The 15,658-nt window shown below is 46.8% G+C and overlaps 1 protein-coding gene across 13 annotated transcripts in view; it reads right to left on the bottom strand.

Annotated features, from left to right (window-relative positions):
• Nucleotides 1-2,930: 2,930 nt before the first annotated feature.
• The window catches only part of TRRAP (transformation/transcription domain associated protein), a 115,941-nt gene continuing 103,213 nt past the window's right edge, over nt 2,931-15,658 (bottom strand). For 12 of the 13 annotated variants that reach the window (XM_075995297.1, XM_020281534.2, XM_075995301.1 and 9 more), the window contains 6 exons: nt 15,186-15,411; nt 14,698-14,915; nt 12,822-13,006; nt 9,797-10,000; nt 9,514-9,708; nt 2,931-6,957 (listed from right to left, as the gene is read on the bottom strand). In XM_075995297.1, coding sequence (XP_075851412.1) covers nt 6,673-6,957; nt 9,514-9,708; nt 9,797-10,000; nt 12,822-13,006; nt 14,698-14,915; nt 15,186-15,411 — 1,313 coding nt within the window. In that variant the 3' untranslated portion in view covers nt 2,931-6,672. The remainder of the gene's footprint in view (nt 6,958-9,513; nt 9,709-9,796; nt 10,001-12,821; nt 13,007-14,697; nt 14,916-15,185; nt 15,412-15,658) is intronic. The other variant, XM_075995302.1, reaches the window with a different exon arrangement.

The following is a 15,658-nucleotide window of genomic DNA, read 5'->3' as shown; positions in this document are numbered from 1 at the left end:
TACCAGGGGCCATCTGAGGAAAAAGGACAAAGTTAGCGATAGAATTGTTAATAGAAAGTGTTGGGAATATGGTAGTCAGTTGAAAGCATTCTATCAAGCAGTAACTTGTGGGATTGAAAAGTTTAGAATTGTTGACTTCTCTTTGTACATTAGTCATATTTGTTGGTTTGAAGGTTTTTAAAAAATATTTTATCATAGTAAAAATACAGTCAGCTGTCCATATCCATGGGTTCTGCATCCATGGATCCAAGCAAGGACCAAAAATATTAAAAAAGAAATGGATTATGTGTGTACTGAACATGTATTGAGTTTTTTCTTGTCATTCCCTAAACAGTACAGTTCAATAGCTATTTACATAGCATTTATGATGTATTAGGTTTTATAAGTAACTAGAAGTGATTTACAGTATACAGGAGGACGTACATAGTTTTATGCAAATACTACCACCATTTTATATAAGGGACTTGAGCATCTGTGGATTTTGGTCTCCATAGGAAGTCCTGAAAAAAGTCCTCCATGATACTGAGGGATGACTGTATACATAATATCATGAACTGAACCACTGGAAAGTGTACCATTTGGTGGCATTAAATACATCCACAGTGTTGTGTAACTATCCCTACTGTCTGTACCAAAAACATTTGCATCATCCCCAAATAAACACTGTACTCATTAACCAATAGCTTCCTCTTCCCACTTCCCTAAGCCTTTGATAACCTCCTCCTACTTTCTGTCTCTATGAATTTGCCAATTCATGTCTTTTGTCAAATTTAAGACATTTTCTGCCCCACATGTCCCTTTGGTTTTTGTTTGTCTTCATTTTTTTTCTTTTTGTTTCATAGATTCAATAGTTTTAACAGCCCTATCTTCAAATACATTGAGTCTTCCTTCTGCCTGCTTCAATATGCTTTTGAAGCACTCTAGGGAATTTTTCATTTTGGTTATTATACTTTCCAGCTTCAGAATTTTGTTTCCTTTTATAATTTATTGATATTCTCATTTTATTCATAAATTGTTTTCTTGTGTTGGTGTCTTCCTTTAGCTCCTTCAGCATCTTTTAAATAATTGTTTTAAAGTCTTTGTCTAGTAAATCTGCTGTCAGGGCTTCTTCAGTGATAGTTTCTGTTGATTTGTTTCTTTGTGCCATACTTTCCTATTTCTTTGTATGCCTTGTGGGTTTTTTGTTGTTCAAAAATCAACATTTTAATCTCATAATGTAACTCTAGAAATTAAGATTCTCCTCTTTCCCAGTGTTTACTCACTTCTCCTCACACTGACTGTTAAGGGCATCTTCTGCTCAGCTTGAGGCGAAAGCTTAAATTCATCTCAGGTCTTCTTTGAGGCTGCATTTTTCCCTAGGCATGCACAGTGTATACACCTTTATTTCACTGTTTATTTGGATCCTCTGCTCAGGGCCTCACAAGGCTGCAGTCAAGGTGTTAGTCAGACCATATTCATATCTCAAGGCTCAACCAGGTAAGAATCTTGCAGGCTGTTTGCAGAATCTCCAGGTTGTTTGCAGAATTCATTTTCATGTGACTTTGTGACTGAGTATCCTGGCTTATTACTGTCTTCCATATTTTACCTCACGCTCATATACAGATATGTATACATACCTATTTTTATGTGTACACATTTTGCTTCCCATGTCTATATCCTCAAGAGGCAGGATGATATTGTTGAGAGCATAGCTAGGACCTGGGATCCAGTCCTGGCCCTGTAACTTGACCTTGGACATTTCCCTGATACCAACGTCAAAGACACCAAAAGGGAAGAAAACTACAAAGTGATATTCCTCATGAATATTGATGCACAAATTTTCAACAGAATACTAGCATACCAAATTCAACAGCATATTAAAGGGATTATATGCCATGACAAATTGGGATTTATTCCTGGGATGCACGAGTGTGGCCCAAACAATGAAAATCTATCAATGTAACACACCATATTAACAGAACGAAGGGGAAAAACCACAAGAACATCTCAATTGATATAGAAAAGGCATTTGACAAAATTTATCACCCTTTCAGATAAAAACACTCAGCAAACTAGGAACAGAAGGAAACTACCTCAACCTAACAAAGGCCATTATGTAAAATCCACAGTAACATTCTACTCAGTGGTGAAAGAGGAAACCAGGAGTTTCCTTTAATATCAGAAATAGACAAGGGTGCCCCATTTTTGCCACTTCTCAACACAGTAGTGGAAGTTCTAGCCAGAACAATTAGGCAAGGGAGTGGGGAAGCATCCAAATTGGAAAAGAAGAAGTAAAATTATCTGTTTTTAGATAACATGTTTATAGAAAAGTCTAAAGAAAGCTTAAAGAAACCATTAGAATAAACAAATTCAATAAAGTTGTAGGATACAAAATCAACACACAACTAATTGGGTTTCTATACGCTAACAAAGAAAGATCCAGTGAGAAAATTAAGAAAATATTTCCATTTACAGTAGCACTAAAAAGAATAAAATACTTAGGAATAAGCTTAACCACTGAAGCAAAATATTTGCATACTGAAAACTAAACTGCTGCTTAAAGAAATTAAAGACAACACAAGTAAATGGAAAGATCCCATTTTTATGAAATGGAAGACTTAATGTTGTTAAGATGTCATTACTACCCAAAGGGATCTACACCTGATTCAATACAATCACTATCAAAACCCCAACATTTTGGCAGAAACAAAAAATACACCCTCAAATGTATATGGAATTGTAAGGGACCCCAGGTAGCCAAAACAATGTTGAAAAAGAAGAACAAAATGGGAGGAATCACACATCCTGATTTCTAATTTTAACTACAAAGCTACAGTAAGCACAACAGTGTGGTGCCTGCATAACATCAAACAGATCAATGGAACAGAGCAGAGAGCCCAGGCATAAACTCTCACATACCGTGTACAGTCAGTTGAATTTCGATAACGGTGCCAAGACCCTTTTCAACAGGACAGTCTTTTCAACAAATGGTGCTAGGAAAACTGGAGATCCACAAGCAAAAGAAGTTGGACCCATATGTTATGTAAATTAACTCAAAATGAATCAACCTAAACACAAGTGCTAAAACTATAAAACAGCTAGAGGAAAAGCTTCATTACATTGGATTTCGCAATGATTTTTTGATACTATACCAAAAGCGCAGGCAACAAAAGAAAAAATAGATAAATTGGACTACATCAAAATTATAAACTTTTGCACATGAAAAGACACTATCAACAGAGTGAAAAGGCAATCTACAGAATGGGAAAAAAACATGTGCAAATCGTACATCTGTAAGGGATTAATATCCAGACTATATAAAGAACTCAACAACAAAAACAACCCAATTCAAAAATGGGCAAAGGACTTAAATAGACATTTCTCAAAAGAAGATATACAATTGGCTAATAGGCATATGAAAATTTGTTCAACATCACTAATCATGAGGAAAATGCAAATCAAAACCACAATGAGATACTACTTTACATTCATTAGGATGGCTGTTATGAAAAAACAAAAAACAGAAATAGCAAGTGTTGACAACATTGTAGAGAAATTGGAAACATCATATTGCTGGTGTAAAATGGTACAGCTGTTATTGAAAACAGTATGGCAGTGCCTCACAAAATTAAAAATAAGATTACTATATGATCCAGCAATTCTATTTCTGGGTACATACCCAAAAGAACTGAAAGCAGGGCCAGGTGTGGTGGCTCACACCTGTAATCCCAACACTTTGGGAGGCTGAAGTGGGAGGATCCTGGCTCAAGGCCAGGAGTTTGAGACTAGTCTGCGCAACATAGACACTCTACATAAATTTTTACAAAATTAGTTGGGCACAGTGGTGCATACCTGTAATCCCAGCTACTCGGGAGGCTGAGGCAGGAGGATTGCTTGAGGCCAGGAGTTGGAAATTGTACTAAGCTATGATTGTGCCACTGTACTCCAGCCTGGGTGGCAGAGTAAGACCCTGACTCCAACAACAACAGCAAAAAAATTAAGTAAATATTTTTTAAAAAAGAAATGAAAGCAGGAACATGAACAAATTTATACACCTGTATTCATAGTAGCATTACTCCCAGTGGACAAAAGATAGAAGCAAGCCATCAACAAATGAATAAATGAACAAAATGTAGTATATATACACAGCAGCATGTAATTCAGCCTTAAAAAGGAAGAAAATTCTGACACATGCTGCAACATGGTTGAACCTTGAGGACTCATGCTAAGTGAAATAAGGCCAGACACAAAGAATTCAACTTACATTGTATGATTGTGGATTTTACTCAGAAAAGTCATATTCACAGAAAGTAGAAGGGTAGGTGCCAGGTGCTGGGGGAAGGAAAATGGAGTGTGTTTAATGGGAACAGAATTTCAGTTTGAGAAGATGGAAAAGTTCTGGAGATGGACGGTGGTGATGGCTGCATAACAATGTGAATCTGCTTAATGCTACTGAACTGTGCACTTAAAACTGATTAAAATGATAAACTTTGTTATATGTATTTTGCCACAATAAAAACATATCTAATAACAGCACTTACTGTGAAATGGTGTTTGGAGAATCAGGGCATGTGATGTGAGTGGCCCCATAAATGAGCCCCATCCCAGACTTGTCAGAGCTCCAGAGCTGCAGCCTCCTAGGGGCCCCACTCCAGTAATGCTGTGCTGGGGTGAGGAAGCTGGGGTGCATGGCCACCAAGGTGCTGGCTCCAGGTCCCCCGACTCTGGGTCCTTGAGTTGGAGCTCAGAAGATGCTTGATCCTCACTGGGGTGACTGTCTCCTGCTGCAGCTGTTTAAAGATTGGCTTCCCAACCACCAAGGGCAGCACCTGAGCCACTGTGTGGGTGAACCTGGCAGGAGACCCAGGCCTCTTCCTCTCCAGCAGCAGCGGCTCCAGACTCCAACTCTCTAGGGTAAGAGACAAATGTTCCCTCACCTTAATGCCACCCACACACCTCCACCAGTACCATGCTAGGCTCTCCCAGAGTGCAAAGGCAGCCCAAACAGTGGCTCATACCGTGTTGTACACACAGTGAGGACTATGGGGAGGCCCCTTCCCCACTCAGGCCTGATGCTGCCAGATTCACGTGGAGCTGAGCGTGCACTTGCTCATCATTTTAGATGTGTGGCTCCCATCATCCCAGAATCCACAGATAGCTCTAAGGAATTGGAAAGTAACTTACAATTAGCTGCAAAGAACAAACGGGAGAGTCTCGTCAGGTGGGCAAAGCCTGGCCCCTCAGCCTTAACCTGGGATCCAGGGTGCAGTCTAGGGGCTCGGAGTCATGCTGAACAGGGTCAAAACATTTCTCCACTGGCTCTGGGCCTTGGACAAGCTACTCACCCTCTGGGCTGGAAATCTCTTCTCTGTAAGGTGGGGAGCAGCCCCTCTGGGCTGAGGCCGGAGCTCCCACTGCAGCTATCGGCACCGCCCGCTGCATGAGCTTGGATCCAGGTCACATCCCAGCAACACAACCACGGCCTAAAGCCCCCCAGCGGATATCTGGTCACGCCCCTGAGACTTGACTTTGCAGTGAGATCTGCGTAAACTCAGCTGCAGGCATCACCCCATGGTAGCCTGGGATGACAGGGGAGCAAGGGGAAGGCAAGAAAGAGTCAGGGGCCCGGAGAGGCTTTGGGCCCAGAGAAGGGGCCTTGTGGAGGCGTCCTCGTGACTCGTAAAAGGTGTCTCCTTGAAGAAACCCAGCACGTGCCAGTGGGCACGCCCTTTTCGATTCAGGGATGTCGAGGGTGAGGAAATGTCCCACAGAAACAAGCATTTTAACACAAATAAGGGACAACAAATCCTTTTATAAAATATTTATTCTAAAAAAAAAAAAATCACACTGTACAAATTTAGATAGAACATTCTCAATGCTCAGTTTTATAAAAACGTGAACGTAACAGAAAGACTGGAGTTAAACTTTCATTGCTATTTTTTCTTTTTAAATTAAGAAGAGAAAAATGATTTTTTTTTCCAGGTACAATGATAGTAAATGTCTAGAAGACATCCGAAGAGCCCGCAATAAAAAGCACAAGATTCACCTGCCAACTCTCGTGGTCCTGTCCCCCTGCTGAATCTAAACCCAAATGGAGGAGGAACGGCCCCCCAGGTGGCAGAGCCAGGTCACTCCGTGCCAACACTCGAGATCCCCAATGCCACCTACATACAGCAGAAGAGTCTGTGCTCAGAGAAAAGCCAGCACGGTGTGTTCATAATTTCCTGTTTCTCTAACAAAGTGGGTTTCTGTACACTGGTTACAAAGGTCTGTACAAAAGCACGCGGCTGCTGTGAGGTGTTCTTTTTGAAAGAGTTAAAAACGGCCGGGCCGGAGCTGCCCGCCGCTGTCCGAGCTGTCTGTACATTCACATGGCGGCAGGGATGCCGTAAAAAAGGATTCACAAACAGATTCCCGACTGGACAATCGGGTTTCTTAAAAGATTATTTTAAAAGTCTAGGGAAGTTTCAGCTCTGCCATTTCTGGCCGCCTTGCCGTGAGTCACAGCAGTTCAGCTCTCTCTAAAACTAAATTCTCCCTCTTTCACACACACACGCTGTCAGGAAAATAACCACCCAGGAAATCGGCAGGACTTTCGTACATAAAATTACCAGCAAGGCAGCGACGAGTCATAAAAACCAGCCGGCGGGGAGCCCAAGGCGCCCTTCACATTCCGGGTGGGAGCAGTCGCGGTCACAGCCACGGGTGCCAGGCGGGGTCCATGCGGCACAGGTTGTCCAGACTGTTCGCGGCGGCCACCAGGGTGTTCACTTTGCTCTCGCCACCTTCAAACTGGGCAAGGTTGTGCAGGCGGGTCATGATGGCGGTAACAGCTTTCTGAACCAGGGACACCAGCTGCTGGCTGTCCATGTTCTCGGGCTGCCCAGCGGCCGACAGAGGAGAGGAGGTGTCCTCCTGCGTTTTCTTGTGCCAGGCGATGATCTCGTCCCTGAGCACGGTTTTCAGGATGCCGTCCACCTGTCGGAGGAGAATGACAGGACCCAGGTTTAACCAGAGGGGCAGCTTCCTAGCGGGCGGAGCTACCCACAGCCAGCAGTGGCTGGTCTAGCCTTAGCACACGGGCTTCACACACAGGCTGCAGAGGCCACCTGGGACGTGCCACACGCTGCCGTCTGTCCCAGGCCCTGTGGAGTGTCAGGCAGGCCCACTCCAGGCAGCGCTGATACGAGTGAGCACGACAGCAAACCGCACCCTGCCCTCGGGCTCACCCCGACCAACAGGCAAGTTACCTGCCAGGGGCTGCGGAGAATGGAGCCGGGCAGGTGGCTCAGAGGGTTCTCTGAGGAGCCCATGATGAGGAGACACACAGGGTCACACTTGGGCAGACCAGAAGGCAGTGAGGGGCCACACTCGTGGCGCTGCAGGCTGAGGGAACCACCAGGGGACAGCAGGGGTGGGCGTGGCTGCGTGGGAGGCCGCGGCACAGGCTCCAACACGTCCTACCTGGGTACCCTTGGGTAAGTTACTTAAAGCCCTCTGCCTCAATTTCCCCTTTTGTAAACAGGGCACGGTAACATATCCTCTCCTCACAGCGATGTGGAGGTTCCAGGAGTAAATGAACATCAAGTGCACACCGGTGTCTGGCCAAGCTCTCGTTTCCCGTCACCACGAGATCAGTGGTGCCACCGGGCTCTCGCTTGTACTCCGAGTAGCTGGAAGTCACGGAGAGTGCTGAGCAGAGCATGACAAGACAGGGCTCTTGTCCTAAAGGACCACTCCAACTGCGGGGTGAGAGGCCTACGTGGAGCTTCGTCCCCACTGGGTGACAGAGCTGGACCCACGAGGCTCGTGAAGCGGGCTGCACACTGGGGGGTTTGGTGTCCTCAGCAGAGTGGACGCCGCAGGACAACAGCCACAGCCACATGCCGGAGGGAACCGCAACTAGGTCAAGGATGCTGGGGGGTGGGAGGGGGGGTGGCCCTGGAGCTCAAGGTCTGAATTTGCAAAATCAAACGTGTGGCAGTGAGACTCAGGATGGGGGCTGAGACGTCTAGGACTGGGGAGAGGGAGAAGAGGGCGACCCTCGTGCAAGGAGAGATCCAGTACAGTCCGCTGTCGTGTTCTAAGGAAGCAGAGGGCTCTCATTTCAGGTACCCAGGACTGTTTAAAAGTCACTTCAGATCAAGGAGGTTTTTATCCTGCCTTACTTGGTGCCAACGGAGTATGTTTTCAGAAGAGATTCCCACACAGGATTTACAGAATGGTCTACATTTGAGCCTAACGTAAAGGCATTCACTAAATTTAGTCTGTCCAGAAATTTGGACCCAAAGTTTGGAGATCTAACTTCTTCCCATGTATGCCACCGCAGTCTGCAAAGGGTGAGGCACAGTGTCACTCCACATTGTCACAGGTCTTAAGTTATGGAGAGTCTTCTTAAGTCTTTTAAAGTTTTCAAAGGAAATGCCATTCTAAGGATATCCCTATGGATGTTTCCAGAAGTATAACATTTCTATCTAAATGAGAACTCCTATTTCAAGCATGCCAGAGGTAATGATAAACTCCCATTCGCTGCACTACAACACAAATTCCTTAACTCAAGAACAAACACGAAGGCTAGTTATTTTTACTCATGTTCATACGAGGGACTCACGTATCCCGAACAGCCTCCCACGGTGATGGACACGTGCTGCCGCCCATTAAAGAGCAAGGTGAGTATACGTGCAGTCCTTGTTCACAGCTAGAGTTTATGCAATCATTTAAAAACTGTTCTGAATACATGTTTTTGGAAAGCAAGCCCTCTCTAGATGCAAACTGCTTATCTAGGGGGGGGAAAAGATACAACTGTTCTCATAAGTTACAAGAAAAATAAAGTAAGATTGTGTTCAGCCCCCAGTTGCAAAGAGAGGATTTTGGTGGAGGGAGGGGAGTTAGGCTTGGAGTCAGAATGAACTGGATTTGAATCCCAGTTTTCACCACACCCTCGGCCCTGCTGTGACCTTTGGAGTGTCCCTTGCCTTCCGCGGCCTCGGTTCCCACATCTGAACGAGCACTGGGGGAATTTGATGAGAAGCCACTTCAGCAGCCAGAGCCTGCCACAGGGAAGGCGCCTGGGAAATGGCAGGTCTGGCTGCTGTCCTGGCCCCGTGGTGGAGCCATCGGATACCCTGGCCTGGCCTCACGTGCACCAGGGCGCCAAGGGCATCCGGCCACATCTCACACCTCTGGCAAGGCAGGCGCCAACCCACAGAGAATACTTCTGCCCTCTCATACCAGATGTGCAGAATGGGAAATGGAAGCCGTTGTACAAAACCGACAGTGGGAACGGGGATAAATTACCCAGTGGGGGCTTCTAGATTCTTTTTCATAAACTGGGTTTCTCGACATCCTCAACTCTTCTGGCCAGGGAACATCTCCAAACCCCTCTCCCAAATGCATAAACTAACTGTTTAGCAACAACCGGCCCTTCTAACTCGACATTCCAGCCCCTTGCTAGCGGACGAGCAGCTCTTGAAAGGCCCAATGTGAGTGGGGAACCCCGGCCCCTGCTGCTCCCGGGACGACACCGAGACCCACCTTAAAGTTCGGCTGGGCGAAGCACCGGGCAACAGCGATCATGGAGGCCGTCAATGGGCCAGAGACGCCGATGGTGGTCAGAAATTCGGAAATGTTGGGTGTGAGGCGGAAAGGGACAGGGCGGTTGGCATCCAGGTCTCCAGTGGCATCGTTGATGTCAAATCGAAAGTAGGCGACGTTGAGTTTGCCGGTGTCCTAGATTTCAGAAGGAGACACTTCAGGAACTTCATCAGCAGAATGGTGATGTCTAAAGGAGAGGGACTGGCTGTTCATGATCAGTTACCTGAGCGATCTGTAGCATCTCGGGGTTGAGTCTATTTAAATGCAGGACGAATTCTGCAAAGCCAATCAGCGCAAGCTGGATGGTGAACATCTTGCGGAAGGTCCAGTAGTCCGTGGCGTTGGGGAACGTGTGCAGGGCCCACTCTTTGAGCATGCTGCGTGGCACCATGTTACTCTGAACTTCCTTGAGGATGTCTCGCAGGACCTGAAATACATCACCATGACCCTGCCGTCTAATTCGCTGACGTTTCTCCTCCAAAAGGAAAACTCTCAAACTGCAATTACTTAGTTACTTAGCACTACAGAGTGAATTTTGTTAACAAAAATGTATATGCATCATTAATAAACTGCACATGAGGATGCACAAGACTGTTTCATTTCCATCCAGGGTTTGATGTCTTATGCTCTAAAGCACCAATGGAGCTGGTTTAAATAAAAGCCTTAAGTTACATGATGTGTGATATCACTTATCTTACAAGAATGTGGGTTAATATCTGAAAACAACTTATACCCTTCTTAACTATAGAATATATCAGGTTAATTAACAAAAAGAAAAAAGAATAGGTGGATACCAACACCCCCACCTTCAAATCAAAGACTATTTTTTTTTTTTTTTTGAGAAAGGTTCTCACTCAACTGCCCCAGCTGGAGTGCAGTGGTGTCATCATAGCTCGCTGCAACCTCAAACTCCTGGGCTCAAGTGATCCTCCTGCCTCAGCCTCCTGAGTAGCTAGGACTACAGGTGCTCGCCACCATGCCTTGAGAAGTTTTCTATTTTTAGTAGAGATGTAGTCTCACTCTTGCTCAGGCTGGTCTCAAACTCCTGAGCTCAAGCGATCCTCTTGCCTTGCCTCCCAGAGTGTTAGGATTACAGGCATGAGCCACCGCGCCTGGCCAGATTAGTGTTTTAGGATCAATGATAAAGAGACAAATTGCCCAATTTAAAAGTGGGCAAAGAGCCTGAATACATTTCTCCAAAGAAAATATACCAATAAAAAGTTAGCACAAGAAAAGATGTTCGACATTATCTGTCATCAGCCACAGTGAGACAGCACTTCACATCCACTAGGGTGCCTACAATTAAAAAGACAGGCAGTAATAAGTGCTGGCAAGGATGTGGAGAAATCAGAACCTTTGTACATTGCAGACACTTCAGAGAACAATTTGGCAGTTCATCAAAACGTTAAACACAAGAGTTACCATGTGACCCAGAAATTCCACTACTAAATATATATCTAAGAAGAATGAACACATATGCCCACACAAAAACATGTACAAAGCCAGTCACAGTAATGTGCGCCTATAGTTCCAGCTGCTCGGGAGGCTGAGGCAGGAGGATTATGTAAGCCCAGAAGTTCGAACCCAGCCTGGGCAATACAGTAAGACCCCACCTCTGAAAATAAATAAATAACACAAAAAAACCACATACATGAACATTCATAGCAGCATTAGTCGTTAACAGTCAAAAAGTGTAAACAATGCAAAAGTGGATAAATGTGGTATGTTCGTATACTGGAACATTATTTGGCAATGAAATGCAATGAACTACTGATACATGTTGCAAAATAGATAAGCCTTGAAAATATTACACTAAGTGAAAGAAGCCAGACGGGGACAAAGGGCAAGAAGAGGCCAGAAGCTGGGGTTCTTTTGTACCGCCAGCACCTCCCCAGTTGAGCAGGGCTCTCACACTACGTCGAAGCTGGACCTGCCTCAGCCTGGTCAGCCACGTGCTGTTTATAAAACAAAAGGGGCTTCTGATGTCAGCACGTGTTTGCAGACACAGGTCACTGGCTTCCACACTGTCAAAGGTAAATGTGGCCTGAAGAATATAATCCACTCCAAAAGCCTCAAGACTGCCCGAGGTCCACGGCACAACCAGGCCATGACCTGTGCCATGAGAAAGCCCTGGCACCGATCCAAGGGAGGCCCAAGCTCTGTGCACACAGGCCAACCAGAAACAGGGATCCGCACCCTCTGCCTGCACACAGGTGGAGGTGGCACCTGCCCTGCAGCACCTGGGGCCCTGCTGTGCCCAGGGCCTGCACAGGAGGTGAAATGGGCACCCATGGGCTCAATCCTCCTGAGCACAACTAAGTCCTCTGGGAGCCAGATGAACCGGGATGAGTCCCTGGGAGACTCAGGGCAAGGCCGCAGCACCCACCTCTGTGGTCTCTCCTTCTTGAGACCCAGAGGAAGTATCACGAGGGAACCTGGGCAAGGCCAAAACAGCTGCCTCTTGGTGCTCCACAATCCTGAACAAAATCTTCTCATCTGCAGCCCACACCAGCTCTGCTTCCACCAAGGGCAAAAATCTGCAGGTGAGAAGGGCCTTTGCACCTCTGAGGGGCTAAAGATGACAGCCACCTAGGACTTCCATGGTGGGGTCCTTCTGGCCGAAGCAGCCAACACGGCTGGGTCCACGTGTTTCACAGCTCGTCACTTTTTGTATTGCAGAAAGTATGTGCAGTAATGCACCAGCAGCAGAGTAGATGAACATTAACAAATACAGACCGTAAGTAGCCTCACCACACTCCAGATCAGGTCTGGCTGCCAAATGAGTTTGCCATAAACTTATTTAGTCATGCCTGGTAGCTGCTCGGGAGGCTGAGGCAGGAGGACAGCTTGAGCCCAGGAATTTGAATCTACAGGGAGCTATGATCATGCCACGGCACTCCAGCCTGGGCAACAGAGTGAGACTGTCTCAAAAAAATATATATACACATATATAATTTCTGAGCTGCTTTATAAGTCTACGTAAAGGACAAAGACCTCTCAAAGGTTATGAACTCACCTCTGTAGAGTCATAACAAACCACCTGCAGCAAACATGCCCTCACTAAGATGAATGGCTGCCCAATTTCTGCAATCTCATGAGTTTAGTAGTTATTTTCAGTGAGACAGGCACCCCTCAAAGAACAGCCCGCTACGTCCTGAGCACACTGTCCGAGCACCACGAGGAGGCAGCCACGTGCAGGGGCCTCAGACAGCAGCTCAGCAGCCCTGCCTGGCGCAGCTGGTACCCACCTGGTGGCTGGCCTGGGTGCCTCGCGCCTGCACCGTTGCCAGCCTGTCATAGTAGCGGGAGATGGGGTTGTCGTGCTCGATGCCCTTCTTGGCGCAGCGCTGCTTGTAGATCTCCACAAGGGAAAGAGAAGAGGGGTTGTCTTCCACGAGGCGCATCTGCGGGGATACAGCCACAACCCGGGGGACTGTGGGGTGAAGAGAAACAGGGACAGGTTAGCACTCGGCTCCACCTCTGGGCATGCTGGGAGCAGGGCCTGGCACCAAGGGCGCAGAGGAAGAGCCTTGTCACAGCCACCCATTCACGTCCAGGGACGACGGCACCTGAGCTGAGCGTAACCCTGTGCTCACCAACAGAAATGCTTTAGGAGGCAAACTTAAAAAATAAAAAACAAACAGACTGAGAAATGTTCACTCTTCAGAGGCTTTCCTTAATCAGAGCTTAATTCCAGAAGAATCCCCCCTCCCACCCCAGGCATTTATCTCGTGTAAGTTCACTAACTTGCCTTCCATTATCTAGAGTGGCTGTGCTCTGTCTTTGGAGAAGAAAATAACCCCAAGTCATTTTCTGTGTACTGTGAGGTTCAGAGAAGGAAAGCCACCAGAGTCGATCTGATCATTCAACTCCGTTAACTTATAAGCCATCCACACAGAGTGACTGACACTGTTCCCCAATCACTATTCTAGTACTTGGGGTGCAGTTTGCTACACAACTCGACTCGCATGATGGTGACCTCCCTCACGACCATGAGGGCACGGCTGGAAGCGGCACAGCAGAGCACTGGGTGTCCCTGCTCTGGGCCACCCCCCTGCCTGAGCTGCCTTCCTAGTGACATCACACCTTGGGGGAAGTTACTGGACATGTGTGAACTTCAGTTTCTTCATTGAAAAGAGGGATAACAGTACCTATCCCAGAGGGTTGTTTGTGGATTATATGAGATATTTTATTAAGATATTAGATTAAGGTAATATTCAGCAATTTTTTTGCAAAAAGTTACAGATCATATTACACACATGCTAAAGCACAGATAACTTTCTGTAATGCACATCGAGCTTTCTTTAGACTTGTTTTTGACTCTATTTCTTATTTTGTGATATTAAACTTACAGGTCAGAGACTTCAGGTCAAACGGGTTGGATTATACCTTATTTGTCAGAAGAAAGTCCCACACGGGACTAGATAACATGCACTGCAGCGTACTCCTAACCCCAGGGACTACGTGCTAAAATGTTATTACCCTGGCTCTTATCTCTGGGTAGAATTACAGGCATCTCATCTACCCCTCAATTCCAGATAGAAACCGGACACTCACAACTACTCAGTTATGAAAACCACCTACTAAGAAGTTGCTTCTTATTGGCTACTTGTACCACTTGGCAACAATTTCTGAAGCCTTCACAGGGCTGCTAGATTGTCCTACGTCTTGTATTTCACCAGGAGGGCCACCTCGGGCAGCACCCACACAGTGCATGTGTGGTCTAGAGGTAGCACGAGCCCTGGCTGCAAAGCTAACATGTGCTGTCACATGCCAGCCACAAGCCCTTGGCTCAGCCCAGCTTTCAGCAGGGCACGGAAAGGTTCCCAAAGAAAGAGGGGTGCACACGGGCCCCACCAGTGCCACCCGTTCCAAATGAACACTCCACAGTGCTGGGAAGGCCTTCGGGGAAATGCGAACAGAGCTCCTGTCCCACAGCGAGGAGCCTGAAGCCTGAGTGCTTCCTCCAGGAGTAGGGGCTGGCGGGGTGGGGGCTGCTCCCATCCCGAGGCCCTGCCTGCTCGCCACACCGCAGGACATCCTCTGCCGTGGACACGGCGACACACGCGAGCCCTCCGGAGCTACCGTGAGCTGCCTGTGCCCCTCAAAGCGTGGCTCTCGTACCTGTGAAAAATAAGTGCCTCTTGGTGGTTTCCTTTCTCTTCTCCAAACAGGGGTTCAGCAGGCGGAGCAGCTGCAACACACGCTCCTCCCGCCGCGACTCGGTGAGGCAGGCGTCGTTCATGACGAGGTAGGGGTAGATCTTGCCGTTGTGCCCGCGGATGTACAGCCTCCGGGCCGCCGTGTTGTGCTTCTGCACGATCTCCACCCTGGGCATAAACCTGCCAGCATGAGCAAACGACAGGACGTGAGCCGAGTCTCGACCTCCAGTTCTTTTCTTAAGAAAACAGAGTTTCCAGAACTGTCACGGGAAGACTGTGCTTGTCGGCAGTCATGTATCGATTGTTTAATCCTAGAACAACCTTAAGTTCTCTCATTTCAGGGAACCAACGTCTGAAATACCGCGCAGAGTCTCCCCGAAGCCTCCCACACAGGATCCAGGTCCTTGGGGGGCCGTGGGAGTTGCCACCCGCCGGGCCAGCCTCACTCACCGAGCGATTTTGATGTAATAATGTGTTGGCTTCGGCATCAGAAATTCCCCAGGAATTTCCACTTCAGCTGTCTGTGACGAAAAATTGCTCAAAAACCGGCACTTTTCTTCGATGAGGAAGAATTTTGGAAGTTGCTTGGTTTTAGCCTCCAGGATTTTGATCCACTTTTTCAGTTTAGAAATGAGATTATGAAGCTTCATGGATCCTGGGACACTGAAGTCAAAATCTTCAAAACAAAACAAGGTTAAAAACATTTTTAACCATTTGGGCTATTTCCAATTCGTTATAAAACCACTGCTTAAGCACCTACCAGCTACAAATTAGGCATGTTCTGTGTGTAATGAGGAACAAACCAGCACCTCTTAGTCTTTAAAGTGTAAGCTGAGGCCTGAAAGAACCGGAAAATTGCTGTCTGGCACCATGCACGGTGCTGCCTTGAGGAGGAGGAGAAATGCACCCCCACAGGACACCCA

Source organism: Microcebus murinus, chromosome 19 (assembly GCF_040939455.1).
Source record: "Microcebus murinus isolate Inina chromosome 19, M.murinus_Inina_mat1.0, whole genome shotgun sequence".
NCBI classification, from domain to species: Eukaryota; Metazoa; Chordata; class Mammalia; order Primates; family Cheirogaleidae; genus Microcebus; species Microcebus murinus.
The sequence above is the reverse complement of the archived record's forward strand: the minus strand, read 5'-3'. Positions and strand labels throughout refer to the sequence as shown.